The sequence below is a fragment of the Lepus europaeus genome, chromosome 2 (genome assembly GCF_033115175.1).
Source record: "Lepus europaeus isolate LE1 chromosome 2, mLepTim1.pri, whole genome shotgun sequence".
Taxonomy (NCBI): Eukaryota; Metazoa; Chordata; class Mammalia; order Lagomorpha; family Leporidae; genus Lepus; species Lepus europaeus.
In genome coordinates this window covers 142,737,501-142,765,310 of record NC_084828.1, presented here as the reverse complement: position 1 = coordinate 142,765,310, position 27,810 = coordinate 142,737,501, and the positions used below count along the sequence as shown (strand labels likewise).

The following is a 27,810-nucleotide window of genomic DNA, read 5'->3' as shown; positions in this document are numbered from 1 at the left end:
CTTCCTTTAAAAAAATACATGTATCCCACCCTGCCCCTACCGCCAAGATCCCAGCTTTGACCATACTCATGGTCATAGTTCCTCTGGGCTTCTAATTCTCTCTCCACTTGTTTCTAATCTTTTGTTTAAAGGCATAAATTATATTTTTATCAACATGTGTCTCTAGCGTGTCTAAGGAGGTTCATTTTAACCAACTTCTTTAAAAAGCAGTTCTGTTCTTTGTATCGTTCCATCTCCCTTAGCCTCATTTTCCTCTTCTTTGGTTGAACAATTTATAGATGACTTTTCAATAATATGGATCCAGTAAATATCTTCATTGTTTGAGGGACTGATTTTGCAGCTACTTTCAGCGTTCCGTCGTTTATGTTGGCTTGCTTTTGAATGTCTGCATTGGGCAGTGAAGGCACACTTACTGGAACTTTAAATTTGATTTTGAATTTTCATTTATTTATTTGAAAATCAGAGGGGGGAGGTAGGAGGGGAGAGAGAAAATGAGAGAGGGAGAGGGAGAGTGAAGGAGAGAAATGGAAAGGGGGGTTGAAAGAGAGAGAGAAAGAGAGAGAGAGAGAGAGAGAAAGAGAGAGAGAGAGAGGGAGGTATTTTTCCTCTGTTGATTTAGTCTCCAAAGCCAGGAGTCCAGAACTCCATCTGGATCTCCCACTTAGGTGTCAGAGACCCAAGTACTTGAATCATCAGCTGCTGTCTCTCAAGGTGTGCATTGGCAGGAAGTTGGATTGGAGACAGCGCTGGGACCCAAGCCAGGAACTCTGACACGGTAAGTGGGTGTCCCACGCAGTGTCTTAACCACTGGGTTAAATGCTGACCGTGGAGTTTGACATCTGAGAGGACTTTGAGGCTCTTTCTCAGAGAGGCTGAGGTTTGCTCTGGAAAGCTCCCTGAAGCATTGGCAAGCAGTGGATCCTTTGAAGAGCACTCTCTCCCTCCCCACCCAGCCCTCTCTTTCCTTCTCCCTCTCTTCCCCCTATCTGTTGCCTTTCCTTGCTTCTCCTTGTCTTGTCTTCCCCCCTCTTCCTTCCTCCTCTCTGTTTTCTTATAGACCACGTGACTTTTTCTTAGTGCATTTTCTGCTGCTATAGCAGAGTGCCTGAGAAGGGATAACTTATAAAGAAAAGCTGTTTATTCTGGTTCAAGATGTTGAGGCTAGGAAGTTCAAAATCAGGTGGCTGCATTTACTGAGGCCCCAGGGCTGCATCCAGCATGGAGGAAAAGCAGAAGAGCAGGCAGGGCTGGAGAAGAGGAACGGAGCTGGACTCCATGACGGCTGGCCTGTTCCCATGGCAAGGGTGCTGCTCCACTCAAGAGGCCTCCGCATCCAGCACCCAGCACTCACACCAGACCCTGCTTCCCAACACTGCAGTATCGGGGAGCAACTCTGTACGTGAGTTTCGGTGGGGACAACCATACTCAACCCAGAGCAGAATTCCAGATCAACTTCTGTGAGGGCCACCCTTGCCTTGCACTTCCCATGGATCTTGTGGCTTCCGTGGGAGGGAGACCAAACCATGACCTCTGAGAGTAGTGAGCCCCTCATACCAGTGAATCACCTGGGTGCCAAAAATATTCTCCCCTGCCCTCAATGTGAAATTTTAGATGAGCCTTTCGTTTGCCCTGCTATTGAGCCAAGATGCGGGTAGACAAAATGTGCCACTACTTCCTTTGAAAGATATCATCTTTTTATTTGCCCACAGATATATCATATTTGGGAGTCTGAGATCCATGCAGGTGGGCTCTTACACAATTCCCATCCTGTATGCACACTTAGGTTTATTTCATGATCCCCAAATTTGGTTCATTAAAACAAAACTCCAAGCTGCTGTAGACTTCTTATCTTAGTCCCAGCATTTCCTTTACTTGACAGGTTTTTTTGTGATTTTGAAGGGTGTCTTGAAAAATGTACCCAGCACTTTTACATGTTTGGTTCTTTTTTAAAGATTTATGTATGTATGTGAAAGGCTGAGTTGCAGAGAGAAAGGAAGAGAAAGAGAGAGAGACACATACACACACACAGAGAGAGAGATAAGAGACAGACAGAGAGAGATATAGAGCGCTCAATCTTCCATCTGCTGGTTTACTCTCTGAATGGCTGCAACAGCTGCGGCTTCGTCAGGTTGAAGCCCAAATCCTGGAACCATTGTGTCTCCTATGTGGTTGGCAGAGGCCCAGGCACTGGGAGCACAGCTGCTTTCCCAGGTGCACTAGCAGGGAGCTGAGTTGGAGGTGGAGCAGCCAGGACTTGAACCAATGCCCATATTGGATGCCACCATTACAAATGGCAGCTTCACACAATGTGTGGCCATGCTGGCTCATGTGTTTTGTCCTTGAGGAATTTTTTCTGGCTATTCTAGTCCAAAATGAATGTCTTCAGTTATTTCTTTATGTGTAGAATATGATGCTTTGGAGAAATTCAGAATTTGTAGAAGTAGAATCATCGTTGACTGAGACTTGGAGTTCATTAACCACTGACTCTTACGTATGTGCTATATGGAAGAACACGTGATTGTGTGTGTGTGTGTGTGTGAATCCTAGTCAAGATGGTAGCTGGTATAGAGAGGGGATAGTCTTTCTTTCCTGTTAAAATTGACAAGGAAAAATATTATATTTGGATGTCAGTTTTCAAAATGAACACACTTATAGAGTCTAGAAACAGAAGTCCAAATTTTAAGGCCACAGCTTTCTGTCAGTGAAAACAGAATAAATTTTCTAAAAGTTCTACTTAAATTTTAAAAATATTGCCTGACATTTAGTAAACCCTTTGAGGTACAACATTATTAATATATTTGCCCACATTTAATTTAGCTTGTACCTCAAGGAGTCATTAAAAATTGGTGCTCTTCTTCCTAACAGGCCACTGTTGATGACTGGGAAAGCATGGCCCAAGACCTTGGGCCCCTGCACATGCGTGGGAGACCCAGAAGAAGCTGCCGGCTCCTAGCTTTGGTCTGGCCAAGCCCTAGCTGTTGTGCCCATTTGGGGAGTGAACCAGCAGAAGGAAGAACTCTCTCTCTCTCTCTCTCTCACTTTCTTTTTGCCTCTGCCTCTCAGTAACTCTCCCTTTCAAATTCATAAATAAATTTTAAAAAGACTGTCATTTCCTCATTGAGAGTCTCAGCACTTGCTGAATATTGTGAGCTCACGAGAGGAAGGCTTTTTTCTGGGGATTCTATTCTATCCCTCTGTCTATATGTTTGTCTCCCTTCTCACACTATTTTGATTATTATGGGTTTATAGGAATATTTTTAAATTTATTTATTTATTTGAAAGGCAGAGTTACTGGGGGTGGGGGTGGAGAAGAGATCCTCCATCTACTGGTTCACTCACCAAAAGGCTGCAACAGCCAGGGCTGGGCCAGGGCTCAGCTAGGAGCCTGGAACTCCATCCAGGCTTCCCACATAGGTACAACGGTCCAACCCAGGGCCATCCTCTGCTGCTTTCCCCAGTGTATTTGCAGGGAGCTGCAGCAAAAGTAGACTGGAACTGGCACCTCTATGGGATGCCAGCACTGCAGGCAGCAGCTTCAGCTACTGTGCCACAACACTGAACTCCTATAATAAGTTTTGAAAATAGGATATCTGGAGTTTTAACTTTGTTGTTTTCAAGATAGTTTGGATACTTGGGGTTCCTTGAAATTCCATATGAATCTTAAGATGGATTTTTCTGCTTCTACTAAAAAAAGTTGCTGGGATTGTGATAAGGACTGTGCTGAATTATAAATGATTTTGGGTGGTACTGACATTTTAACAATGTTAACTCTTTCAATATATGAACACAGAGTATGTTATCATTTATCTGTGCCTTCTTTACTTTGTTTCAGCAATGTTTTGTAGTTTTCAGTGTTGAGTGTTTTGCCTTGGTTCAATTTATTCCCAGTTATTTTATTATTTCTGATGCTATTGTTGTAATTAATCATCATTTTAAAGGTGTCCACATCAATGCTGAGTGAAGAAAGTAATCAATTTGTCTATATCGTGATGAGTAGTTTCTCGAAAAATGTTCACTGATGTATTTGATATCAGCTGATGCCACCAATAGGCTGCCTTGCGAGTGCTGAAGATCATTGGATGAAAGGTAGATCCAGATTTTTATTCATTTATTGATTGATTGATTTTCCATTCTTCCGTTCCAAAATCAGGGGCTAATCACTGATTTAACATAATGACCTTTTGGATTGACTTCAGAGATTCACTCTTATTCTATTTATTGAGCACATAGTGTAAAATTTTATTGTCAGGCCTGCCTTTGTGGCACAGAGGGTTACACCACTGCCTGAGACACCTGCATCTCATATGAGTGCAGGTTCGAGTCCTGGCTGCTCCACTTCCTATCCAGTGCCCTGCAAATGCATCTGGAAAAGCAATGGAAGATGGTCCAAATGCCTGGGCCCCTGCACCTATGTGGGAGACCTGCATGGAGTTCCAGGATCCTGGGTCAGTCTGGCCTAGCTTTGGCAGTTTTGGCCATTTGGGGGAGTGAATCTTTCTCTGTTTCTCTCTCTTTCTTTCACTCTCTTTCTCTGTGTGTGTCTCTTCCTCTCTGTAACTCTTTCAAATAAACAGATAAATCAGTCTTTAAAAAAAAGAGATCTGACTGCCTTCCTGTTACAGCACAAGCTGAAGCACAGGGCTGGATCACTCAGCCCCTTCTCTCATTATCAACCCAATTTGAAAGAGCAAAATAATTTATTTGAAAGGCAGAGTTACAGAGGCAGAGAGAAAGAGAGAGAGAGGTTTTCCATCTGCTGGTTCATTCCCTAATGGGCACAACGGCCAGAGCTGTGCCGATTCGAATCGAGGTGCTTCTTACAGGTCTCCCATATGGGTGCAGGGACCCAAGGACTTGAGCCATTCTCTACTGTTTTCCCAGGCCATAGCAGAGAGCAAGATTGGAAGAAGAGCTACAGAGAGGCAGAAGCATGCACACACACGCGCACACACACACACACAGAGAGAGAGAGAGAAGGTCTTTCATCTACTGGTTTACTCCCCAGCCATGGCCACAATGGCTGGAGCCAGGCCCATCTGAAACTAGGAGCCAGATGCCTCCTCTTGGTCTCCCAAGTGGGTGCAGGGACCTAAGGACTTGAGCCATCTTCTGCTGCTTTCCTAGGCCATAGCATAGAGCTGGATCAGAAGTTGAGCAGTTGGGACTAGAACTGACACCCATATGGGATGCAGGCACTGCCGGTGGTGGCTTTACCCACTGTGCCACAGCACCATCCCCCCTTTTGTTTTGAGATTTATTTATTTATTTGAAAGGCAGAGTTACAGAGAGAGAAAGGGAGAGGGAGAGTCAGAGTGAGATCTTCCATCTGCTGGTTCACTTTCCATATGGCTGGAATCACCAGAGCTCGAACAGACCAAGCCAGGAGCAAGGAGCTTCTTCCGGGTCTCCCATGGAATTGCATCCAGGGGCCCAAGCACTTTGGCCATCTTCTGTGGATTTCCCAGGTGCATTAGCAGGGAGCTAGATGTGAAGTGGAGCAGCAGGGACTTGTACCAGCACACATATGGGATGCTGGCAGCGCAGATGTGGCTAGCCACAGTGCTAGCGCCTCAAGTTCCTTCATTGGTCTATTTTTGATGGGATTCCAGCAGAGGCAGGAAGTCTCCTTTGTCTCCAGGCATCCTTAAGTCATGCACTGCTCCACAAGGAGACCCTCTGTATCTGTACTCTCTGATCTTGGGGGAGTGAACCAGCTGTCGCAGGCACACTGAGTTCTACCATCTGGGTTGATGTCACCCCTGGGAGGAATCTCTATTCCAAAGGAGAACTTGGATCAGTAGTTGCCTATGCTGTGTAATAACCTCCAGTTTCATTTTTGCGTCAACAGGTATATGAGGTCAGGATTCTCAGCAGGAGTCTGTGTGTGTTTGAGTGAGGAATAGAAATTTCCCTGGTGGAGATGAGATGATGCTGAGGTTCCCTTTGTTTTGGTAGAGGGGACAGAGTGGCAGAACTAAGGGGAGCTGCCGTGGTGACTGAGAGCGTGAAAGTGACAGTCAGACGAGGGGACCCCAAGAGTTCATGGAAAAACGGAATGAAAAGGTTATTTTTGTGCAAAAGAATTTGAAATACATGCATAGTTTCTTCACAAAACAAGCCCCATCCTAGAATTTCATAAAACACGAATCACCTGTTGTGTGTTCTGTTGGTAGTGATGCCTGTATTGCATGTGAAATTGTCATTCCTTTGGCTTCCAAAGATATTGTGGGAAATTTGGGTAACAGTTTGGTAGACTCTATCTAAACTTTCATAAGCCCTGCTCCCAATCCTGTTGTTTTTTTCTATGTCAGTGGTATTTCTAGCTCAGAGAAGGTAATTTACAGTGTCAAAATGTTTATCTGGGATATGCACCAGCTCCTATAGATAATGCAAAGATATGTCCAGAACAGATAAACTTGATGATGAGTAGAAAAATCCTCTGAAACTCATAAAATAGTCCCAATGGGGAGCCTGTGCTATTAAATTTCCATGTGCAGATCAGTCTCCTACTCACTTGAGGGTGTGTTATCAGAAAGCAGAGAGGAGTATTTTGAGTCAAGGACCCAAGGGTTGCAGTTAAAGGCTGGGCAATAGGGGAAAAGATGTGCTATTTGACATACCAGCCATAGGCATGGCATTGTAGCTCTGTGGATTAAGCAAACACCCGGGATGCAGCTTCCCACATGGGCCCTGGTTCAAGTTCTGCCTGTTGCACTTCTGATCCAGCTCCCTATTAATGTGCTTGGAAAAGCAGCAGAGGATGGTCCAAATCCTTGGACCGGGCACCCTTGAGGGACTGGAAGAAACTCTTGGCTCCTGGCCATGGTCTGTCTCAGTCTTGCCTGTTGTGGCCATTTGGGGGGTGAACCAGAGGATGGATGATCACCATCTCTCTCTGTGTAACTCTGCTTTTCAAATAAGTAAATCTTTTAAAAAAGGAAATACCACCGGTGTTGTATGTTTATCCTGGGAAGATCCAAGCAAAGGCAGCAACACTAAATATATTAACAGAAGCATTTGCATTGTTATTGAAATGGTTTTGGTATGGATTTTAGGAGACTTTTCAGACTGTTGTTGAGCCCCAGGTTTATGGAGAGAAAGATGTTGTAGGTTTCCTGCTGAATAAGTCCCATCAGGTTTTGCCATCCAGGATTTAGCACCTGTGATTCTGTCCAGTATGTGGATGAGTTGAAATGTCAGGTAATCCTAGATCATCTGTACCCAAAGGAATTCTCTGATCCCTTCCATGAATATTTGGTAGTCTTGTCTGGATTTAGGGAGACTTGCTATTCTTAATTAATCCTGAGTGCCAAGTTTAAATTCTACAACAGTTGCCTAAATACTTGGTATATAAGGGAATGAACCTTTCAAGGTAACTGGCATTTTAGATTCTTGGGAGAGTTGGTAGAGAGATTAGAGGGCATGGGCAGGGAGGATCAGAGGAAGGAGCTATCAGAGGAGTGGGAAGAGAGGTTGGAAGGGTAAGGGGCAGTGGAGATCTGGATGTAGGACCAGGATGCACAATTTAATGGGGAAATGAATCTAGCTTGTTGTTTACCCAGTGCTCATTAGCTTTTGACAAAGAATCTTTTTGTTTTTTTATTGTTTTGGTGCAATTTAAAAAGATTTATTTATGTATTTCTTGAGAGGTAGAGTTACAGACAGAGAAAGGGAAAGACAGAGAGAAAGGTCTCCCATCGCTGGTTCAATTCCCAATTGGCTGCAATGAATGGGGTTGAGGCAATCTAAAGCTGGGAGCCAGGAACTTCTTCTGGGTCTCTCACACAGGGGCAGGGGCCCAAGCACCTGGGCCATCTTCTACTGCTTTCCCAGGCCATAGTAGAGAGCTGAATCGGAAGAGTAGCACCGGAGATTGATTCAGCACCTATATGGGATGCTTCCACCACAGGTGGCAGCTTTACCTGCTATTCCACAGCAGCAGCTCCTACCAAAGAATCTTTCCATGAAGCCAAATATGCTATATGTAAGAGATGCACAAACCAAACCAGTCTAATCCTACAATGGGGAGAGAGCTTGTAAATTCACAGCTGTCCCTTCTGCAGGCTGACATCCCGCATCCTCAGGTGTATACTGGTTTATGTTGGGTGATTCCTGCATCTCTTCCAGGATGTGTAAAAACATTCCCAGATGCTTTAGCAGGGCACTGGATTGGAAGTGGAGCAGCCAGGACTCGAACCTGCACTCATATGAGATGCAGGTTTCTCAGGCAGTGGTGTTACCCTCTGTGCCACAATGGCAAGCCTGACAATAAAATCTTACACTCAGTGTTCAATAAATACATAAATCTTCAAAGTGTGAATCTGAAGTCAATCAAAAAGGTCATTATGTTAAATCAGAGATTAGCCCCTGAATTTGGAAAGGAAGAACGGTTAAAAAAAAAACTATCTAACAAATAAAAATCTGGCTCTACCTTCCCCCCGATGATCTTCAGATCTCACAAGGCAGCCTATTGGTGGCACCAGCTGAATTTCATAAAACACGAATAACCTGTTGTATGTTCTGTTGGTCGTGACGCCTATATTGCACAAAGAGCAGTCCAGTGAGGGGATGGTTAGGCCAGTGCTGGTTCCACAGATGCTCCAGGAAGCTCTACAGGGGGCTAACCCCATTCAGCCAGGCCAAGTGCGATGCATGGTAAGCAACACTACTGTTTTGAGTTTAGAGTTTAGGGTAGTAGAAGAGAGAGGCTAGAAAAACTACTTCTTGGTTTTATTAAAAGAGCACACTAAAGCCTCATCAGCATGCCATTTGAATGATTTTGGAATTTGCTTGAACGTATTTTTATTTTTTAAAAGATTCTTTATTTCAAAGGCAGATTGAGAGAGAGAGAGAAAAGAAGAGAGAGAGAGAGAGAGAGAGAGAGAGAGAGATTCCATCCATTGTTTCATTCCCCAAATGGCTACAATAGTCTGAGCTGTCTGGCCAAAACCAGGAGCCTGATATTCCATCCAGGCCTCCACCATGAGTGGTAGGAGTCCAGGAACTTATGACGTTTTCTGTTGCCTTCCCAGGCATATTAGCAGGGAGCTGGTTCAGAAGTGGATCAGCCAGGAGTTGAACAACTGGTTGAACCCACTGTGCCAGAGCACAGCCCCGGAACAGGCTTCTTTTAACACAGTCCTCATATACTGTTCATCAAGGAAGTCCCCCTTTCCTTTCTGCTGTGAGGGTATCAGCTTGTTCTCTTGGTAGAAGCACATTTTTTAAAAATCCTATCCCTGAAGTTCTCTAAAGCATCTATTTTTCTCTCTTACCATTAAAATTAACTTAACTAGGACAGTTTTGGGTTTACCGAAAATTGGGCAGATGGCACAAAGTTTCTCAGCTCAGTTTCCCCACTGTGACGTCTTGCATTACAATCTATAGGTGTTACCATTAAGAAACCAATAGTGATACATTGTTAATTACGTCTGTTGTTACACTGTGTTCACTCTGTGTTGTAGGGTTCCATGGCTTTCAACAAAGGCACAATATTCTGTGCCTGCCATTTAAGTAGAATAGTCTCTCCACCCTAAAAATCCCCCATGCTCCACTTATTCCTCATCCCCCTCCTTCTAAATCCCTGGCTATCATTTTTAAAAGCTGTATCTTTAGATTTGCCCCTTTCCAGAATGTCATAGAGTTGGAAACATACAGCATTTAGTCTTCTCAGACTGGCTTCTTTCACTTGCTAACTGAAGCTTCTCTGAATTTTCATGGCTTCATCACTTAAGATTTTGATGACCAAGCAATATTCCATTGTATGGATGTACCATAGTTTGCTTATTCATTCACCTACTGAGGTCATCTTAGTTCCAGTTTTCCTAGCAATGGGTTTTTGGTGCTTACCAACAAGCTGAGTGAGGTGGGCATTGTGGCAGAGTGGGTTGTATCACCATGGGGGAACCTGCATCCCCTCTCAGAGTGCTGGTCTGAGTCCTGGGACCTCTGCTTCCAGTCCAGTTTCCTGGTTTGTTGTTGTTGTTGTTTAATATTTACTTATTTATTTGAAAGGCATAGTTAGGGAGAGAGAGAGTTCACTTCCCAAATGGCCTCAATGGCGAAGGCTAGACCAGGCCAATCCCAAGAGGCAGGAGTTTCTTCCAGGTCCCCCACATGGGTACAGGGGCACAAGGACTCGGGCCATCTCTCACTGCTTTGCCAGGTGAATCAGCAGGGAGATGTATCAGAAGTGGAGCAACCGGGACTTGAACTGGCGCCCATATGAGTGGGATGCTGGCTCTGCAGATGACGGCTTAATGCACTGCACCACAGCACAGGACCTTCCAGCTTTCTGCTAATGCATACTGGGAAGCAGCAGATGATGGCTCAAGTGCTTCCCTCCTTGTCTCCCCAGGGGAAAACCCTGATGGAGTTCCTGGATCCCTATTTGGCCTGGTTCAGTAGTGGCTGCTGTGGGCATCTGGCGAATGAAACAGTTGATGAGTAATCTCATTTTCTGTCTCTGGCCCTTCCTCTCTCTGCACTGCTCTGCCTTTCAAGTAAGATTTGGAAATAAATTTAAAAAAAACAAAAGAGAGATAAAAACTCAAGGACTTGTCTCACCTGCTTATGCACAGACACAAGAGTTCCATGTGGTCAGGGTATGTAGAGAAAGAGGCCACAGAGCAGCTCCCTTCAGGTTACAGAAGACCTGTTTCACCTGCTTTGCCTCTGGACCGTTAGTTCAAAAGGAGGCATTTCTGTCTCAAATAAACACTAGCCACTGCTGTCTGCAATAGCCAGTTAAACCCAGAAATATTCGCAGTTGTCTCTTGTGAAGGGTATAGACTATGTCAGGATGATCTTTAGTCTATTGGGAGAGAATGCTTTTCCCTCAAACAGGACATACAGTTTTATCTGGCAGAATTGGAGCTTACTTTCTAAAATTTGATGGCTGTTTTCTGCAAAACCTGAGGGGAAGTCAACAATCAAATTTTTGAGGGGTCATTGTTCTTTGATATAATTTAGGATAGCTCATACCTACAATGTGAGAACTTAATACAAGGGGGTTATAGATCTTCTTAATCTTGGCTGAGAAATTCGAGGATGCTCCAACACACTCCAGGGGTCTTAGTGTCTCTGGTAATACTGCTCTCCTTCCACTTGAATACATAAAGTTATCGACCAGACCAGTCTAGATGTATGTCCCAAAAAGAGAGCAGACATTCACGATCTTGAAGCCAGTAGCTTCAGGGGGAACTGATTGCAGGAGAGTGCTTGGTCAACTTCTGCTGGGAAGGAGGCGTAACGATTGTCTGGGTGGCCTTGAGGTCTTGAGCAATCCACATCCTTGTAGTCCTGCTTCTTTGCTAGCAGCCTAGGAGGGTCACAAGGGCTAGTGTTGGGTAGGAAAAGACCTTTGTGTGTGAGGCCTTCTACCATGGGCTTGAGCCATTCCTTTGGCTTCCAAAGATACTGTGGGAAATTTGGGTGACAGTTTGGTAGATTCTATCTAAACTTTAATAGGGCCTGCTCCCAATCCTGTTGTTTTTCTCTGTGTCAGTGGGATTTCTAGCACAGAGAAGGTAATTTACAGTGTCAAGATGTTTATCACGGCTATGCCCCAGATCCAATAGATAATGCAAAGATATGTCCAGAACAGATACAACTTGATGATGAGTAGAAAAATCCTCTGAAACTCATGAAATAGTCCCATTGGGGAGCTTGTGCTATTAAATTTCCAGGTGCAGATCAGTCTCCTACTCACCTGAGGGTGTGTTATCAGAAAGCAGAGAGGAGTATTTTTAGTCAAAGCCCAAGGGTTGCAGTTAAACCTGGGCAATAGGGAAAACCATGGGGGCTGACGTTGTGGCACAGTGGATTAAGCTAACGCCTGGGATGCGACATCCCACATGGGCCCTGGTTCAACTGCTGGCTGCTCCACTTCCAATCCTTCTCCCTATTATGTGCCTGGGAAAGCAGCGGAGGATGGTTCAGGTCCTTGGTCCCCTGCACCCATGAGAGACCTGGAATAAGCTCCTGGGTCCTAGCTTCAGACTGACTCAGTCTTGGCTGTGGAGGCCATTTGGGGAGTGAAGCAGAGGATGCATGATCTCCTACTCTTTCTCTTTTTGAAGCTCTGCCTTTCAAATAAAAAATAAATCTTTTTAAAATGGTACTACCATCGGTGTCATATGTTCATGTAGGGAAGAGTCCAAGAAAAGGTAGCAACACTAAGTTTATAAGCAGTAGCATGTGCATTGTTATTGAAATGTATTGGGTATGGATTTTAGGAGATTTTTCAGACTGTTGTTGAGCCCCAGGTTTATGGAGAGAAAGTTGTTGTAGGTTTCCTGCTGAGTAAGTCCCATCAGGTTTTGCCATCCAGGATGTAGCACCTGTGATTCTGTCCAGTATGTGGATGAGTTGAAATGTCAGGTAATCCTAGATCATCTGTACCCAAAGGAATTCTAATCTTTTCCATAAATATTTGGTGGTCTTGTCTGGATTTAGGGAGACTTCCTATTCTTAATTAATCTTGAGTGCAAAGTTTAATTCTACAAATGTTGCCTAAATACCTGGTACATAAGGGAATGAACCTTTCAAGGTAACTGCCATTGTAGGTTCTTGGGAGAGTTGGTGGAAAGGGTCGAAGGTATGGGTAGGGAGGATCGAAGGAAGGAGCCATCAGAGGTGTGGGAAGAGAGGTTGGAAGGATAAGGGGCAGAGGAGATCTGGATGTAGGACCAGGATGCACGATTTAATGGGGAAATGAATCCACCTTGTTATTTACCCAGTGCTCATTAGCTTTTGACAAAGATCTTTTTGTTTTGATATTTAATGCTTTTTAAAAAATATTTGTTTATGTATTTATTGAGAGGTATACCGACAGAGAAAGGGAAAAATAGAGAGAAAGGGCTTCCATCGCTGGTTCAGTCCCCCATGGCTGTAATGAATGGGGCTGCGGCAATCCAAAGCCAGGAGCCAGGAGCTTCTTCTGGGTCTCTCACACAGGGGCAGGTCCCAACACCTCAGCCATCTCCCACTGCTTTCCAGACCATAGTAGAGAGCTGGTTCAGAAGAGGAGCACCAGAGATTGAACCAGTACCCAGTTGGGATTCTTGCACCACAGGTGGCAGCTTTACCCACTATGGCACAGCAGCAGGTCCTGCTAAAGAATCTTTTCTTGAAGGCAATTATGCTATATGTAAGAGATGCACAAACCAAACCAGTCAAATCCTATATTGGGGAGAATGCTTCTAAATTGACAGCTGTCCCTTCTGCAGGCTGACATCCCACATCCTCAGGTCTAAACTTGACTTCCACTGGTTTATATTGGCTGATTCCTGCATCTCTCCAGGATATGTAGAGAGCCCTACCTTACGATGTACCTAACTGGGCTATTTGTGCTTGAGCTACTTGCGTTGTGGTAAAGAGAGGCTGTGAGAGCAGATCAAATGGTTGGTGCATTTGTCTTTCTAAGTAGACACTTCTGCATCATTTTTTAAAGAAAATTATTTATTTATTTATTTGAAATGTAGAGCAACAGAGAGAGAGGGAGAGACTGATAGAGAGATCTTCCATCTACTGGTTCACTTCTCAACAGGCTGCCATGCCTAGGACTGGAACAGGCCTAGGCCAATAGCCTGGAACTTCTTCCAGGTCTCTGATTGGGTGGCAAGGGCAAAAGTGATTGGCCCATCATCTGCTGTTTTCCTAGACACATTAGCAGGGAACTGGATGAGAAGCAGAGTTGCCAGGACTCACACTGTGCTCTGATATGGGATGGGATGTTGTTGCAAGCAGTGGCTTAACCCCCTTGTGCCACAATGCCTGCCATTCTGCATCATCTTAGAGAGCTATACAGAGGAGGGGGTCACTCATGCAGCAAAGAGATTGGGAGGCACCTGCAGATTTAAGATTCTGACATCTGTCTACCTGGTTGTTTTCATCCAGTGTTATGGCTAATCAGGGCTGTGACTTCACCATTACACACTTCTTTGAGAACTTTAACCTTTTCTTGTACTCCACTGTCCTACACTAAATCCTGGGTCAGACATACAGTATCCCCTCACTCACTCCACCATTAGCCTGGGACAGGAAAGGCTACCTTTATTCTGCCAAGGGCCTTTTTGAATCTCATATTAAGTTTTGATTGGCAATTAATCACTCTGTTTCATAAGTGCACTGACTCTCCTGGAACAACCATTTCACCCCATGCTATTTGTACATATTAGCTCTTGTAATGATTCTGTGCCCTAAATTTTCCAATGCCCAGGATACTGAAAATATCAGTGTTGTTCCTTCCACCAGTGTCCCAGTACGTTCACCACAGATTCAGAGCTTATCCGCGTTGCTGCAGCATGTCACAAGCTATTCCAAGTCCGTTTTATTAGCTGCTTCCTACGACAACTCCTGGCCCATTTGGGAAGATGGAGATTTACAAGCAGGACTTAGGAGAATGGAGACTATATGGCCAGGCAGATAGAGAAGTTGACCTGGGATGCTACTGTAACAAAGGCCTCATCCAACTCACAGCTCTACAAATGGGATGGCCCTTCAGAGTTGATTTAACTAAAATTGTGGGCTGGCTGAGCTACTTACTAATAGAGCAGTCACTGAAGTGCACTACCCATGGAGGTAGAGGGTCATTCCTGGGGAACAACCCAGCTGAGTCAACTGATACTTCCAGCAGTGCTGCTCCGTGGGCCAAGGGGCCATCCATCCCAGCATCACTACCTCACCCACACTGGAACTGGTGTCCTCAGGCGATTGCTTGAGGATGACAGCTGTGATTTCTGAGTGGCAAAGTCCATGAGCACCACAAATGTTGTCTTATACAGAACATAAGCAGAGTTTTGAAAACAGGCAATGATAGCATATTATGATGAAGGCTACAGAATGTCAAGTTGGGTGGGCTTTGATGGAATAGCATCACTTGTTCTCACAGCAGTTCTTGAGATTGGAGAGGGGCTAAAATGTACAGGAGAAACTGACCCATTTTTTAAATTGAAATTTGAAAGGCTTACTTCTCAAGATATGAAAGATCACAGGTTGCAGCAGACAGCTTTTCGAACACTGAACACATCCGACTCAACTGTAGAACATCAAAGTCAAGAAAGCCAACAGCCTCATCTCATACAAGGAATAGACAGCAGCAACGGCAGACTTCAAACATGCACTACTAGAATGGCAGGGAAAGGAATACAATAATATCTTAAAAGCAGTGAGGGAGCGCAGGCAGTATTTTAGAACTTCAAACCCACCTGAAACCTAACACATGCTAGCTTGAAGGTGTGATTGAAATATGTGCAGATACACAAAACTAAGATTTGCCACACAGGCCATAGCTGAGAGAATTCTTGGAAAGCACACCTCGGTAGGACAACAGATACCGAGGAAACGAAGCAGCAAAATGCAAGTAGAGAAAATGGGCACAGACACTGATAATGTATGTCAGTAAATCTGAATATAATGAATGGTCAGAAAAAATAACATCTTGTTTACCAGTAATAATTTTTATTTTTTATGAAATGTAAAACAAACTTGGCAAAAGAATGGATATGAAAATTTAGCAATGCATATTTAAAAACCCAAACACAGAAACAAAAATTAAAACCCCAAAGAAGACTAGAAGTAGAATCATATTATAGATGATCAGTGGCTAGAAGTTTAAACAGTATAATTGCCACAGGAATTGATTCAAACCAAACAAAAGCCATATTAGTACAAAGAGAAAACCATTTCTTAATATGTAAAATCGGAAGGTGATGCTACAGTCATCCAGCTCAGATCAACCTTTTTTCTTGGGAAGAACGAGTTTAAACTAATGTCTTCACTAGGACATGGGTTGTTGATAATCACGTCCAGTAAAGATCACACTCTATGGTGAAATTCCAAAGCATTAACACGAGGCTTAAGACAGGAATATTGCTATCAATTATACAGTTCAACCTGGATTTCAAATAAAACCCAGTATAAAAAACTAAGAAAAAAGTCAAGAGAAAATACTATTATTATTGTCATAATCAACCAAGAGAATCTGCGAATGAAACATTAAAGAAATTCAATAGGACTGGCGCCATGGCTCACTTGGTTAACCCCCTGCCTGTGGCACTGGTATCCCATATGAGCACTGGGTTCTAGTATTGGTTGCTCTTATTCCAGTCCAGCTCTCTGCTGTGGCCCGGGAAGGCAGTGGAGGATGGCCCAAGTGCTAGGGTGCCTACATCCGCGTTGGAGACCGAAGGAAGTACCTGGTGGCTGGTTTCAGATCTGCATAGTACCACCTGTGGCACCCATATGGGGGATGAATGAATGAAAGGAAGACCTTTCTGTCCATCACTCTCTGTCTCAATGTGTAACTCTGCCAGTCAAAAATAATAATAATAATAATAATAATTCTGTCTCAATCACTTCCCTCAATTTCACTTTAACAGTTATAAATAAAAAAAGAAATCTAATAAATCTATCAGAAGTGAGATCAATATAAGAAACAAATTATTTCTATACATTAGCAACAATGAACAACATATACTCAGGATCCTAGAACAACACAAAACAGAATTGGGAACTTTGAACTAGCATGGGGCATTATCTTAAACATAGACAGGAAGCAATGAATGGGAAAGAGTTGGTATTTGGGGTGGGGGTGCAGAAACCTAACTCCCAAACCTAACTACTTTTGCTAACCAAGTCATGAACAAAATGGGGGTACGTGGTCAGGGTGCCCAGAGCTTTGTTTGGTGCATGTACAATTGTTTTCCACCCCCCGAAAGCGACTAGGGCCAGCATCAGGAAGACTCCACGGTCAGACGTTTGCCAAGAACTTGCAGAGTCTAGGGCCCGAAGAAAACAGAGTCTGTCATCATTCCAATGTGGGAGATGAGGGGTCCAGTGGTAGGGTGCTGGGGGCGGGCTGGCGTTTTCCAAAGTGCTGAGCTGAGGCTCCAAGCCAACGTAAGGGCCATGACAGTGCCTGGGTGCCTTCTGCGCAGAGCAGGGCCAAGCAGAACCTGAGGTCTCAGGGCCGCTGCGCTGCAGGCAGCATTGTCCTTGGGTGTGTGAGGAGATGGTCCTTCTCCCAGACTTGCTGAGCCAACAGCCCTGGAGAATGGTGCAAGGCCGTCTACAGCCAAAGGGCCTCCCTCTCTGCCCTTTGTCTCCCCTTGTGGACACACAGCAGGGCACCCAGAAGGACTCTCAGAAGCCCCTCACCTGGACATCAGCTGCGTGGCGAGGGGCTGCAGGGGCAGGTCCTTCATTCCTGGAACAGGCGTCTCCGGGCCTTGCAGGCGGGCCGAGGAGGGCGCTGCGGGCGCCCCGGGGGCTCCAGGGACCCTGTACTGGGAGACGGAGGCAGAGGCTGGAGTGGAGAGCCGGGCAGCGGCCGCCACAACTCGAAGTCCAGGTCGAAGCCCGAGCCGCGGCTGGAGCCCCTTGCAGTGCCCAGGTAGAGCCCTGCGGCCCAGCCGGCTGCAGGCTCCCCACGGAACGCCAGGAGCAGCTCGGGGTCGGCGTGGTCTTCCGAGGCCTCTCCCTGGCCGGCCATCTCCGTGGGGGCTGCGCACACGAATCCCTGCTGCAGCACGACGTCCTCGGCCGCGGCGTCCAGGACAGCGGGCAGCGCCAGGCCGCCCGGCGAGGGGCCCTGGCCGGCGGCCTCCAGGAGGCCCTCGGGGACCAGCAGCAGCGTGTGGCCGGGCAGAGACACGCTGAGGACCGACGTGGGCGCGGGCTCCAGCAGCAGGTCGACGTGGTCCAGCGGCACCTGCAGGGTGCAGCCGGCGGCCAGGACCAGGACGGAGGTGAGCGGCGCGGCGGCGGGCGGGGGCGCGGGCGGGGCCGGGAGGCCGGGCTGGGGCCAGGGCTCGGCGGCCGCGGGCTCCTGCACTCGGCGGCCCTTGGCAGGGCCGGGGGCTCCGGGCGCTCCGGGCGGCGGGGGCCCCGCGGGTTCAGGGCAGGCGCTGGGGCTGCGGGGCCGGACGCCCCTCATGGCCACGGCGCTGTGGGCTGCGCTCCGGGGCCGGGCAGAGGGTGCGAGGGGCGCGGGCTTCGCGGTCCTGCGTGCACTGTCAGTCACCGGGGACAGGGCAGGCGGCCTGCGGCGGATGGACGGCTGGGCTGCAGTCTGGCTTTGCAGGAGCAGCGCCCACCTCGGGGTCGGGCCTCGCACCTTGGAACCTTCGGCCTTCCTGCTAGCGCTCCGGATGTGCTGTGCTCCACCAACCGTGTTCCAAGTCGCAAAATGTCCCGCCAGACTCCGCCCCCTGGAGCCTCCGCCCCGAAGCGGAATCCTGGGTACGACCAAGATCCGGGCTCTGATGGGGGCTCAGTGTGTGGGAAAGACTTCGAGGAGTCCACAGGGTGCGGCTGACGACTATCCAGGGCTGTGGTTGGTTGGTCAGTGTGCGGGAACCGTAGGGGGCGGGCCCCTGTGCCACTCCTGGGCTTGTCAGTTCTCGGGCTTTCTCACGTTGAGAAGGGCGTAATATGCCGGTCACGTGAGTGGATTGCAAAACCAGGAATCCCAGGTGACAACGCTGACCTGGAAGTACCCTGGGCGCCATTTTTATTCCTGTTTTTTTTTTTTTTTTTTTTTTTTTAATTTCAGGTGAGATTCTTAGGCCTGTGTTTCGCCTAAGGTGTCAATGACTGGTGTGGCCCCTCAGGGAGTTGGGAAGGTAGGGGTTGGAACGCGCTCACCCCGTGTGGCGATTTCTTGTCCTGTTTGACCTAAGTGGTAACTCTTAGGTATATGAGCCTTTAGCCCAAGTTGCAGGTGGTGAGCATGTAGAAGTTATGAAGTAGCTTGCTGGGAGCAGGGGAGTGGTTGCAGGGGTGGCGTTGCCAGCGCCTGGAAGCCGCAACATTTTAGCATCAGTGCTCCGAGTGAGTTGGAAAGCAGCCTGCATGGAGCTTGCGTAAGGGAAGGTGCGGCTCAAACTGCCTTCAGTGCTAGAAGGGGAAGAAACCCCACATGGCTTCCAGGATAGGTTATTTTTTCAAATGGTTCCTGAGGACTACAAACTCTTTCTTCTCATCTCTGATTTTATTAAGTCGTCACCTTGGAGATAACCATTGTGACTTCTTACCATTCAAAATATTTTGTGCACTTAAAACCAAATCACATGCATGTTACTCATCTCCCTTTTCTTTTTATAACATTTATTTGTAAGGGCTACCTAGTATTCCTTTGCATAAATCAAACATCTCCAGGTGGACGTTTAAGTTAGTGGTCTGTCACTTGGTGGCATTGGCATCCATTTGCGGGTTCGTGGGATACGCACATTTAAAAACATAAACTTAATTCCACATCCATTGACTTAAAAAAGAGATTTATTTGAAACGCTGAGCGACAGAGAAATTTGCAGCTGCTGCTTAATTCCCTAAATGGCTGGGACAGCCAGGCCTGGGCAGGGCAAAAGGTGGGAACGCGGAACTCCATCTTGGTCCCCCAGTGGGTGTCAGACGCCGTCACCTGCTGCTTTCCCGGGTCCAGTAGCAGGAAGCTAGGTCCGAGGCAGCGTACCGGTGTGTGCGGGGCGACAACCCGGCACATTGGGAGAGGGGGTGCAGGCATCGCAAGCAGAAGCCTGAAGCTTGGCGCCAACAGCCCCGGAAATACGGATTCCTTGGCCCACCTCAGAGCCACTGAGTAGGAGTCTTGGGACAAGGGCCCTAGGGATTGTCTGCAATCACCTTCAGAGAATTCTTGGAAGCTGAAGTTGCAGACCGGTGACCCTGACTCATGTAGCAGTTGAGGGGCTCAGGCAGTGAGCATGAGCTGTATCTTTGCCACGGGCCCTGCTTCCGGGCCTCGCTCGTTGCCTTTCCCGGCCCCCGGGCCTGCGGCCTGCAGATTGGCTTTTGGCCTGGGTTTCCGGTGTTCCCAGCTGCACTGCCAGAAATCTGTGAGAAATTCTTAGAAAAGAAATGACAGAGCACTAATCGAATTTCCAAGATGGCTTCACCTGGGAACCAATGCTTTCCTGTGACTTCCAAGATTCTGACGAAACCTCAACTCACAAAGATACACCCCCCCCCGCCCCCAAACCAACGCATCCTAATCCCACGGGAAATTCCTGTAATGCATGCAAATCATTTTATTTCAGGAGTAAGTGGGGAAAACACATTTCGTTTCAAAGATGGAAAGTGCTGTTGAAATACTTAGGTGAACCCTGTGTGATATATTTGTCCTGAAGGTCAAGACTGTTACAAAATTATCGATTGATAAAACAATGCAATCAATTCAATAGATATACATCTATTTATTTATTTGAAAGGGATTGTGATAAGGACTGTGTGGAATTATAATGATTTTGGGTGGTACTGGCAACTTAACAATGTTAAGTCTTTCAATATATGAACACAGAGTATCTTTCCATTTTTCCATGACTTCTTTAATTTGTTTCAGCAATGTTTTTTACTTGTCAGTGTTACAGTGTTTTACCTTGGTTAAATTTATTCCCAGTTATTTTATTATTTCTGATGCTGTTGTTGTAATTAATCATCTTTTTAAAGGTGTCCACATCAATGTTGAGTGAAGAAAGTAATCACTTTGTCTATATCGTGATGAGTAGTTTCTCGAAAAATGTTCACTGATGCATTTGACATCAGCTGGTGCCACCAATAGGCTGCCTTGTGAGATCTGACGATCATTGGGGAAAGAGAGAGCCATATTTTTATTTGTTAGATAGTTTTTTTTAACCATTCTTCCTTTCCAAAATCAGGGGCTAATCACTGATTTAACATAATGACCGTTTTGATTGACTTCAGATTCACACTTTGAAGATTTATTTATTTATTGAACACAGAGTGTAAGATTTTATTGTCAGGCCTGCCTTTGTGGTACAGAGGGTAACACCACTGCCTGAGAAACCTGCATCTCATATGAGTGCAGGTTCAAGTCCTGGCTGCTCCACTTCCAATCCAGTGCCCTGCTAAAGCATCTGGGAAAGCAGTAGAAGATGGCTCAAGTGCTTGGGCCCCTGCACCTATGTGGGAGACCTGCATGGAGTTCCAGGAATCTGGGTTCAATCTGGCCTAGCCTTGGCAGCTGTGCCCATTTGGGTGAGTGAATCTCTCTCTCTGTTTCTCTCTCTCACTCTCACTCTCTGTCTCTGTCTCTCTCTCTCACTCTCACTCTCTTTTTTTTCACATTTTTAAAAAATTATTTATTTATTTAATTTGAAAGACAGAGTTACAGAAAGGCAGAGAGAGACAGGGTGAGAAAGGTCTTCCTTCCTCTGGTTCACTCCCCAGATGGCTGCAATGGCTGGAGCTGCACCAATCCGAAGCCAGGAGGCAGGAGGTTCTTCCAGGTCTCCCATGGGAATGCAGGGCCCAACCACTTGGGCCATCTTCTACTGCTTTCCCAGGCCATAGCAGAGAGCTGGAGCAGAAGTATAGAAGCTGGGACTCACACTGGCACCCATATGGGATGTGGACACTGCAGGCGGTGGCTTTACCTGATAAGCCACAGCGCCAGCCCCAAAACATACTTTGAAATTGAAGTATTAATATTTTTCTCTATTCCTTTTTTTAAGTCTAGATTAAATAAAGAACAATGTCATTCTCTTATTTGTAGGGTTTTCTGATTTCCATGGTGTTAGTGATCCTATCATGGCTACTTTTAAGCAACTAAATGACTTCGCTGGACATGGAGTTGGAAAAAGATATATATCACGGGCCAGAGCTGTGGTGCAGTGGGTTAACACCCTGGCCTGAAGCACCAGCATCCCATATGGATGCCGGTTCTAGTCCCGGCTGCTCCACTTCTTTTTTTATTTTTTATTTATTTTTTTTAATTTCATAAATGAGAATTTACAAAGTGCAACTTTTGTATTGTTGGGCTTCCCCCCCAACCTCCCTCCCTCCCATGGCCCTCCCCTCTCCCTCTCCCTCTCCCATCCCGCCCTTTATTGAGTTTCATTTTCAATTACCTTCATATACTGAAGATCAACTTAGTATACACTAAGCAAGGGTTTCAACAGGCTGCATTCACACAACCGCACAAGGTATAGGGTATTGTTCGACTAGTAGTGTTTTTTTAAGTTTCATAGTAAAACACATTAAGGACAGAGATCCTACATGGGGAGCATGTACCCAGTGACTCCCGTTGTTGATTTAACAATTGGCACTCTTATTTGTGACGTCAGCAATCACCCGAGACTCTTGCTATGAGCTGTCTAGGCTATGGAAGTCCCTTGAGTTCACCGACTCTGAACTTGTTTAGTCAAGGCCGTGTCACAGTGGAGGTTCCTTCCTCCCTTCAGAAAAAGGCGCCTCTCTCCTTGATTGCATGTTCCTTCTGCTGGGGTCTTGTTCAACAGGGTCTTTCATTTAGATTGTTTTTTGCCATTGTGTCATGGCTTTCCATGCCTGTGTCTCTCACTCTCACTCTCTGTCTCTTTCTCCCTCGGTGTGTGTGTGTGTGAGTGGGTGTGGGTGTGTCTGCCTCTCTGTAACTCTTTCCAATAAACAGAAAAATCAAACTTTCAAAAAGAGATGTGACTGCCTTCATGATACAGCAGAAGGTGAGGCACAGGGCTGGATCACTCAGCCCTTTCTCTCCTTACCAGCCCCAGTTGAAACCACCTGCATCTCTCTCTCTCTCTCTCTCCCTCTCTCTTTTTAAGTAAATAATGCATTTGAAAGGCAGAGTTATGCGAGGCAGAGAGAGAGAGAGAGAGAGAGAGAGAGAGAGAGAGGTCTTCCCTCTGCTGGTTCACTTCCTAAATGTCACAATGGCCAGAGCTGTGCCAATCCAAAGCCAGGAGCTACTTCCGGGTCTCCCACGTGGGTGCAGGGACCCAAGGATTTGAGCCATCCTCTACTGTTTTCTGACACTCTTAAATCTACAGCTGGACCCACCACACTTGAACCTCAGCACGATCTCTGTGACTGTAACCTTTTCCCTGGAAAATCTGCTTGATAGACCCAGCACAACTACTCTGTTTCCTGTCACAACAGCGCTTTCCCTGGACACACAGAATCCTCATCCTTCTTGAGGGGCTGGCACGTGCCACACTTCCTACAGAAGGCACGGCAGGTTTCAAGCATGTCCGCCGTGTTTGTTGGAGCACTGTCACCGTGGACAGCCCTTTGAGGGTTTAGAAGAGATCCTAACATTGCTTAAGGCTACTCGTTTGCCATAACGAGCTGCTTTACCTTACATATAATATCCTCCTGAATGGGCTTCAACCATTAGAGGAGCAGCCTTGCCATGAAGTGGGAGTGCCTCTTAAAGTTCCCTTTTCACTTTTTTAAGATTTATTTATTTGAAAAGCAAAGTTACACAGAGGGAGAGGTGCACACCCACACCCACACACACACAGAGAAAGACAGAGAGAGAGAGAGAGAGTGAGAGAGAGAGATCTTTCATTCTTTCATGCACTGGTTCACTCCCCACATGGCCACGATGGCTGGAGCCAGGGCGATCTGAAGCTAGGAGCCAGGTGCCTCTTCTTGGTCTCCCACGTGGGTGCAGGGGCCTAAGGACTTGAGCCATCTTCTACTGCTTTCCCAGGCCATAGCAGAAAGCTATGAGCAGGAGTTCCTGACTCCTGGCCCTGCCATGGTTGCTGTGGTCATTTAGGGGAGTGAACCAGCAGAAAGAAGATCTCTCTCTAGCTTAACTCTCTCTGACATTCTGCCTTTCAAATAAACAAATAGATGTATATCTATTGAATTGATTGCATTGTTTCATCAATGAATAATTTTGTAACAGTCTTGACCTTCAGGACAAATATATCACACAAGGTTCACCTAAGTATTTCAACAGCACTTTCCATCTTTGAAACGAAATGTGTTTTCCCCACTTACTCCTGAAATAAAATGATTTGCATGCATTACAGGAATTTCCCGTGGGATTTGGATGCGTTGGTTTGGGGGCGGGGTGGGGTGTATCTTTGTGAGTTGAGGTTTCGTCAGAATCTTGGAAGTCACAGGAAAGCATTGGTTCCCAGGTGAAGCCATCTTGGAAATTCGATTACCGCTCTGTCATTTCTTTTCTAAGACTTTCTCCCAGTCCCCTGCACCCTGTAGACTCGTCGAAGTCTTTCCCGCACACTGACCTAACCCACCATCAGAGCCTGGATCTAGGTCGTACCCAGGATTCCGCTTCGGGGCGGAGGCTCCAGGGGGCGGAGTCTGGCGGGACATTTTGCGACTTGGAACACGGTTGGTGGAGCACGGCACATCCGGAGCGCTAGCAGGAAGGCCGAAGGTTCCAAGGTGCGAGGCCCGACCCCGAGGTGGGCGCTGCTCCTGCAAAGCCAGACTGCAGCCCAGCCGTCCATCCGCCGCAGGCCGCCTGCCCTGTCCCCGGAGCCTGACAGCGCCCGCAGGACCGCGAAGCCAGCGCCCCTCGCACCCTCTGCCCGGCCCCGGTGCGCAGCCCACAGCGCCGTGGCCATGAGGGGCGTCCGGTCCCGCAGCCCCTGCGCCTGCGCTGAGCCCGCGTGGCCCCCGCCGCCCGGAGCGCCCGGAGCCCCCGGCCCTGCCAAGCGCCGCCGAGTGCAGGAGCCCGCGGCCGCCGAGCCCTGGCCCCAGCCCGGCCTCCCGGCCCCGCCCGCGCCCCCGCCCGCCGCCGCGCCGCTCACCTCCGTCGTGGTCCTGGCCGCTGGCTGCGCCCTGCAGGTGCCGCTGGACCACGTCGACCTGCTGCTGGAGCCCGAGCCCACGTCGGTCCTCAGCGTGTCTCTGCCCGGCCACACGCTGCTGCTGGTCCCCGAGGGCCTCCTGGAGGCCGCCGGCCAGGGCCCCTCGCCGGGCGGCCTGGCGCTGCCCGCTGTCCTGGACGCCGCGGCCGAGGACGTCGTGCTGCAGCAGGGATTCGTGTGCGCAGCCCCCACGGAGATGGCCGGCCAGGGAGAGGCCTCGGAAGACCACGCCGACCCCGAGCTGCTCCTGGCGTTCCGTGGGGAGCCTGCAGCCGGCTGGGCCGCGGGGCTCTGCCTGGGCGCTGCAAGGGGCTCCAGCCGCGGCTCGGGCTTCGACCTGGACTTCGAGCTGTGGCGGCCGCTGCCCGGCTCTCCGCTCCAGCCTCTGCCTCCGTCTCCCAGTCCAGGGCCCCCGGAGCCCCCGGGGCGCCCGCAGCGCCCTCCTCGGCCCGCCTGCAAGGCCCGGAGACGCCTGTTCCAGGAATGAAGGACCTGCCCCTGCAGCCCCTCGCCACGCAGCTGATGTCCAGGTGAGGGGCTTCTGAGAGCCCTTCTGGGTGCCCTGCTGTGTGTCCGCAAGGGGAGACAAAGGGCGCAGAGAGGGAGGCCCTTTGGCTGTAGACGGCCTTGCACCATTCTCCAGGGCTGTTGGCTCAGCAAGTCTGGGAGAAGGACCATCTCCTCACACACCCAAGGACAATGCTGCCTGCAGCGCAGCCGCCCTGAGACCTCAGGTTCTGCTTGGGCCCTGCTCTGCGCAGAAGGCACCCAGGCACTGTCATGGCCCTTACGTTGGCTTCGAGCCTCAGCTCAGCACTTTGGAAAACGCCAGCCCACCCCCAGCACCCTACCACTGGACCCCTCGTCTCCCACATTGGAATGATGACGGACTCTGTTTCCTTCGGGCCCCAGACTCTGCAAGTTCTTGGCAAACGTCTGACCGTGGAGTCTTCCTGATGCTGGCCCTAGTCGCTTTCGGGGGGTCTGGAAAACAGTTATACTTGGACCAAACAGAGCTTGGGCTCCTTGATTTGGTTAGCAATAGTTAGGTTTGGGAGTTAGGTTTGTGCACCCCCACCCCAAATACCAACTCTTTCCCATTCATTGCTTCCTGTCTATGTTTAAGATAATGCCCCATGCTAGTTCAAAGTTCCCAATTCTGTTTTGTGTTGTTCTAGGATCCCGAGTATATGTTGACCGTTGTTACTAATGTATAGAAATAATGTGTTTCTTCTATTGATCTGACATCCAACAGAATTATTGAATTGCTGTAGTGTTTCTTTGGTAGATTCTTCTCTTTCTTAGTTTTTTAGACTGGATTGTATTTGAAATCCAGGTTGAACTGTATAATTGATAGCAATATTCCTGTCTTAAGCCTCGTGTTAATGCTTGGAATTTCACCATAGAGTGTGATCTTTACTGGACGTGATTGTCAACAACCCTTGTCCGAGTGAAGAAATTAGTTTAAACTCTTTTTGCCCGAGAAAACAGGATGGTTCTGTGCTCATTTTGTGTTTTCCGGCTATGTGACTAAACAGCCTTTGTCAGATTATTCAAGGTTGGCATTTAATTGTGAATGTATATCAAATAGGTGTGTGGAGCCTTGGGTCCATTTCTCTGTGTGGAACCCTGGCACAAGAGGAAACCAAACCAGCTTGCAGCTTCAGGGATTTTGAAGGAAATGAGCTTCAGGGATGAAATGACTGTAGCATCACCTTCAGATTGTACATATTAAGAAATGGTTTTCTCATTGCACTAACGTGACTGTGGTTTGGTTTTGAATCGATTCCTGTGGCAATTTGGACTCTTTACACTTCTAGCCACTGAGTATCTTCACATGTCAGCGATTCCATTTTCTATGAATGATTCTACTTCTAGTCTTGATTGTTTGGGGTTTTAATTTTTGTTTGTGTGTTGGGTTAATATTTTAGATAGCATTGCTAATTTTTCATGTCCACTCTTTTGCCAAGTTTGTATTATATTTCATGAAAAATAAATTACTACTGGTAAACAAGATGTTATTTTTTCTGACCATTCTTTATATTTAGATTTACTGACATACACTCTCAGTGTCTTTGCCCACTTTCTGTACTTGCATTTCGTGGCTTCATTTCCTCGGTATCTGTTGTCCTACCGAGGTGTGCTTTCTAAGAATTGTTTCAGCTATGGCCTGTGTGGCAAATCTTAGTTTTGTGTATCTGCACATATTTCAATCACACCTTCAAGCTAGTATGTGTTAGGTTTCAGGTGGGTTTGAAGTTCTCAAATACTGTCTACACTCTCTCACTCCTTTCAAGATACTCCTGTATTCCTTTCCCTGCCATTCTAGTAGTGCATGTTCGAAGTCTGCCATGGCTGCTGTCTTTTCCTTGTATGAGATGACGCTGTTGGCTTTCTTGACATTGATGTTCTATAGTTTAATGGGATGTGTTCAGTGTTAGAAAAGCTTTCTTGAGAGAGTGGCAAGATGGTGGAATAGCAAGGGAGCACACTGATAGTCCAGGAAGATAAAGTTTAATAAACATGGAGATACTGCAGGTTCAAGGAAGAGTAGGGGAAGAAACAGCAGAGGAAACTCTTCCAGAACTAGTGATTCACAGTGGACCTGCGTGTGGAGCGTGGGAGCCCAAGTTCGAGACACCAGCGGCAGAATCAACACACCAGCGCTGGAACCCGAGGTGAGCCGAACCTCAATAGTCCGAGACACCAGCGAGAAAGCAGAAAGAGGAGACTAGAGGGAATGAGGCTTGAAACCCCGTGGGGAAAAGTTCGCCAGGGTATCTCGAAGAGAGATAGGAAAAAAAAAGTGACCTATACGGACACAAGTTTCTCTCTCTATGCTCACCTCTCAAAGCGAGCAATACAAAGAACAGGCACCATTTTGGACATACATCATAAGCAGGGCGACCTCAGGTCTGCACCGGCCCTGAGCCTAGCAGAAACACCTGACTCTGGGGGGGGGGTGTGAAATAACAGGAGATTGGGATCTAACTTGGCAACCCAGTGGGAGACTGCAGGAGAATGGAGCCAACACGGAGGGCAGCACAGATTCCCTGTGTGGTCCTTTGGAAAGAGCTTCTGATCTCTGGCTCCTGTGGATATATCATTCGCCTGCTAACTACCTCCAATTACGTTCAGCTGTGTGGAATTACTTCCCTTTTGAATCAAAAAAAAAGAATGAAAGAGAGATTTACCATGCCTA

General features: G+C 47.3%; 2 protein-coding genes across 2 annotated transcripts; one reads left to right on the top strand and one right to left on the bottom strand.

Moving 5' to 3' along the window:
- Positions 1-17,203: 17,203 nt before the first annotated feature.
- Positions 17,204-17,779, bottom strand: LOC133751893 (proline-rich protein 23A-like; the record flags this gene model as incomplete). The annotated part of the gene is made up of 1 exon (XM_062182097.1): positions 17,204-17,779. A coding segment is annotated over one exon (576 nt), but the record flags the coding sequence as incomplete, so codon positions are not given.
- Positions 17,780-18,435: 656 nt separating this feature from the next.
- LOC133751887 (proline-rich protein 23A-like) lies at positions 18,436-25,095 on the top strand. The gene is made up of 3 exons (XM_062182084.1): positions 18,436-18,446; positions 22,430-22,481; positions 24,049-25,095. The coding sequence occupies exons 1-3, from the start codon at positions 18,436-18,438 to the stop codon at positions 25,093-25,095; spliced, it is 1,110 nt and encodes a 369-aa protein (XP_062038068.1).
- Positions 25,096-27,810: the final 2,715 nt, after the last annotated feature.

Coding starts and splice junctions, on each gene's coding strand:
- LOC133751887 (XM_062182084.1), top strand. Junction 22,482..24,048: donor CCTTCATGATACAGCAGAAG/GTGAGGCACAGG, acceptor GCCTGGATCTAG/GTCGTACCCAGGATTCCGCT.